Source organism: Penaeus japonicus, unplaced genomic scaffold, assembly GCF_977035675.1.
Source record: "Penaeus japonicus unplaced genomic scaffold, GWHDUDI00000001_assembly GWHDUDI00000039, whole genome shotgun sequence".
NCBI classification, from domain to species: Eukaryota; Metazoa; Arthropoda; class Malacostraca; order Decapoda; family Penaeidae; genus Penaeus; species Penaeus japonicus.
Window position 1 is genome coordinate 10808922 of NW_028234441.1, and position 2500 is coordinate 10811421.

General features: G+C 41.6%; 1 protein-coding gene across 1 annotated transcript in view; it reads right to left on the minus strand.

Moving 5' to 3' along the window:
• Positions 1-1229: 1229 nt before the first annotated feature.
• LOC147466981 (galactosylceramide sulfotransferase-like) overlaps positions 1230-2500 on the minus strand; it is a 2949-nt gene continuing 1678 nt past the window's right edge. The window contains exons 4-5 of the mRNA XM_086533536.1: positions 2328-2417; positions 1230-2241 (exon numbers count right to left, since the gene is read on the minus strand). Coding sequence (XP_086389662.1) covers positions 1603-2241; positions 2328-2417 — 729 coding nt within the window. The 3' untranslated portion in view covers positions 1230-1602. The remainder of the gene's footprint in view (positions 2242-2327; positions 2418-2500) is intronic.

The window sequence follows — 2500 nt, forward strand, 5'->3', positions numbered from 1 at the left end:
TCTGTTCGTTTTTGTCCTTTTCTTTAGTTAATTTTAGTATCAATTCTTGAAATCGATTGTTTTTATGTTTTTCTTTTTTGTTTTACATGGTAGTTTTGTATATTTTAGATTATGAAGGGGGACTTTTAGCCTGTTTCTATCTTAATCATCGTTCCGCCATTTTACATAAGTATTTTTCATAATAATATGTAAGGGTGTACCCAAAGATGGACTGTCCGTTTTCCTTAGATTGTCCCATTGTTCGAAGGCGCTAATCAACATAGCCACATGCCCCCACATACCCATGTGGAAGGATTAGAGTATCGTCCTGCGCCATCACTTCCGATTGTGTAGTGGCTTGGGGCAGGTCGCTGGATTTTGCCCTTTGTGCCAGCCGGTGGCTTTGCTCTGCTCGTGATCCGCCCACCTTGTCTCCGAGAGAGTCGAGTGAAGTATGGCGTGCATTCTAGGAATTCATTAAAGTACTTACCTTAACTGGCATGGAGAAATAATGATACTTTAACATGTGGCATCGCTGATTTTAACACTCTTACCTGTCTATATTTATCTTTCTTATCAAGTCGGAGCAATTTGGGCAACGTGGTAGTGTAAGGCACTGATACTGATATTATGTGACCCAAGACATTGATCATGTATGTCTACTTAATTCAATGCAATACCGATGGCAGTGTGTTTTGACCTGCCGCTTCCTGTCTCCTGTGTTCGTTTCCGCCTCAGAACACTAGTTTTTTTTCTAGGCAGCTGTGTTTGTTAACGGAAGGCCTGAGGCGTAGAAAGTGACTAAAGATTGGTACTTAAGGACATGTAAGGATCACAGACAGACAGAGAGACAGATCAGGACAGAGAGGTCAGACAGACAGACTAGAGCGAACCGCTCTGACCTCTGGCCTTCGGCCAGGGTCCTGTCCACAATAAAGACCATGGCACGTGAACGTCTGTCTCTTATCCACCGGATCACAACCAGGGCATCGAGTGGGTATAACAACTGCTCCCAGTGGGTGGTTACAACGAGAGCCAGCTGGTGGTTTACAACTGGTGGCACTGGTTGTTTACAACTGATGGCAGCAGTGGGTGGCTTACAGGTAGAGCGATATGAAAGTAGCTAATGTTATCAAAAGACCTAAGGCAAACATCCAAACGAGAATAGTTTGACTAGTCGTCAGACCTCAGGGACTTATATTATCTTTCACAATCAAAATAGATATTATAAGGAACAAAGAAACAAAATAGATATTATATTATAATAGATATTAAAACAAAATTGATATTATAAGGAACAAAGAAACAAAATAGATATCATATTATAATAGATATTAAAACAAAATATATATAAGGAACAAAGAAACAAAATAGATATTATAAGGAACAAAGAAACAAAATAGATATTATAAGGAACAAAGTCACATCAACAGAGACCAGAGAAAATCATGAAGTACTACGGTAGAAATGATTGATTGATTGTGCGATGTAATTAATATTTATCCTGTTCCTTGAATATCTGATTGTTCTCGTAAATGTGGTTCCTTTAAAACCTAAAAGAGATCCTAAACTAAGTAATTGAAGTGTGAGGACTTATCTCCTCAGCGTCCATCTTTCCTGAGCTTACTTGAAAGTCCACGTTTTCAGGTCGAATGTCCAGTTACTTGAGGCCCACAACCTCTGCCTCTCCTTCAGTCGGTTCTGAATCGTTACTCCATTCATCGAAATCATTGCACAGATGTTGGAGTCGTTCTTCACTCTCCATTCTTTCACTCTTGCTTTGGCCGAAACGAGTTCGGCTCCGCAGTCGTTGATGAGACGAGCACTTGCTTGCTGAAGCTCCTGGACTTCCGTCTTCATCCTCTCCTCACCAAAGGCTTTGACCTTTTCTTCGAAGACGCCTTTGAAGAAATTGTACAGAAGAACGTCCAACCGGTTCATTCTCCGAAGCTGTTCCTTTTCAGATTCCGAGAGATTGGTTTTGCGTGCGTCCTTCCGAATGTTGGCCTTGACGTAAGCGACGTCTTCGGTCGTCCAGCACAAGAGGTGCTTCAGGAGCACCAGCGACTCGTCGAACCTTTCGGTGATCATCACTAAGTCGAAGTCTTTATTCAACGACGTTAAGTGTGCGTACATTTCATTTGTTTCAAATCCATCTCTGTCGGATTTGATACCGAAGGCATTTGACACTAAATTTAGGTGGAACCTTTGTTCCGTATGGTTCCAAGTTCTTATGAAGGTTTTGAGGTCCATGTGAAGTGTCTGTTAAAACGACAGATAGATTAAACGTTTTGCTAGGGAATGTGACCACCTGATAACAGCAATCCTGCACTAGTCTTACTACTGACCTTCTCATAACCGTTGTAACCCCAAAGGGACTCGTAGTGGGATGCTGCTTCTCGCACAATGGCGACATATTTGGCTCCTTCTTTCATCACCTGAAGAGCCATAAAGGAAAGCTAAGAAGTTCGAAGTTCAAAGTAAAACGTTCCACCAGAAAGTCCAAAAGGATATCGATAGG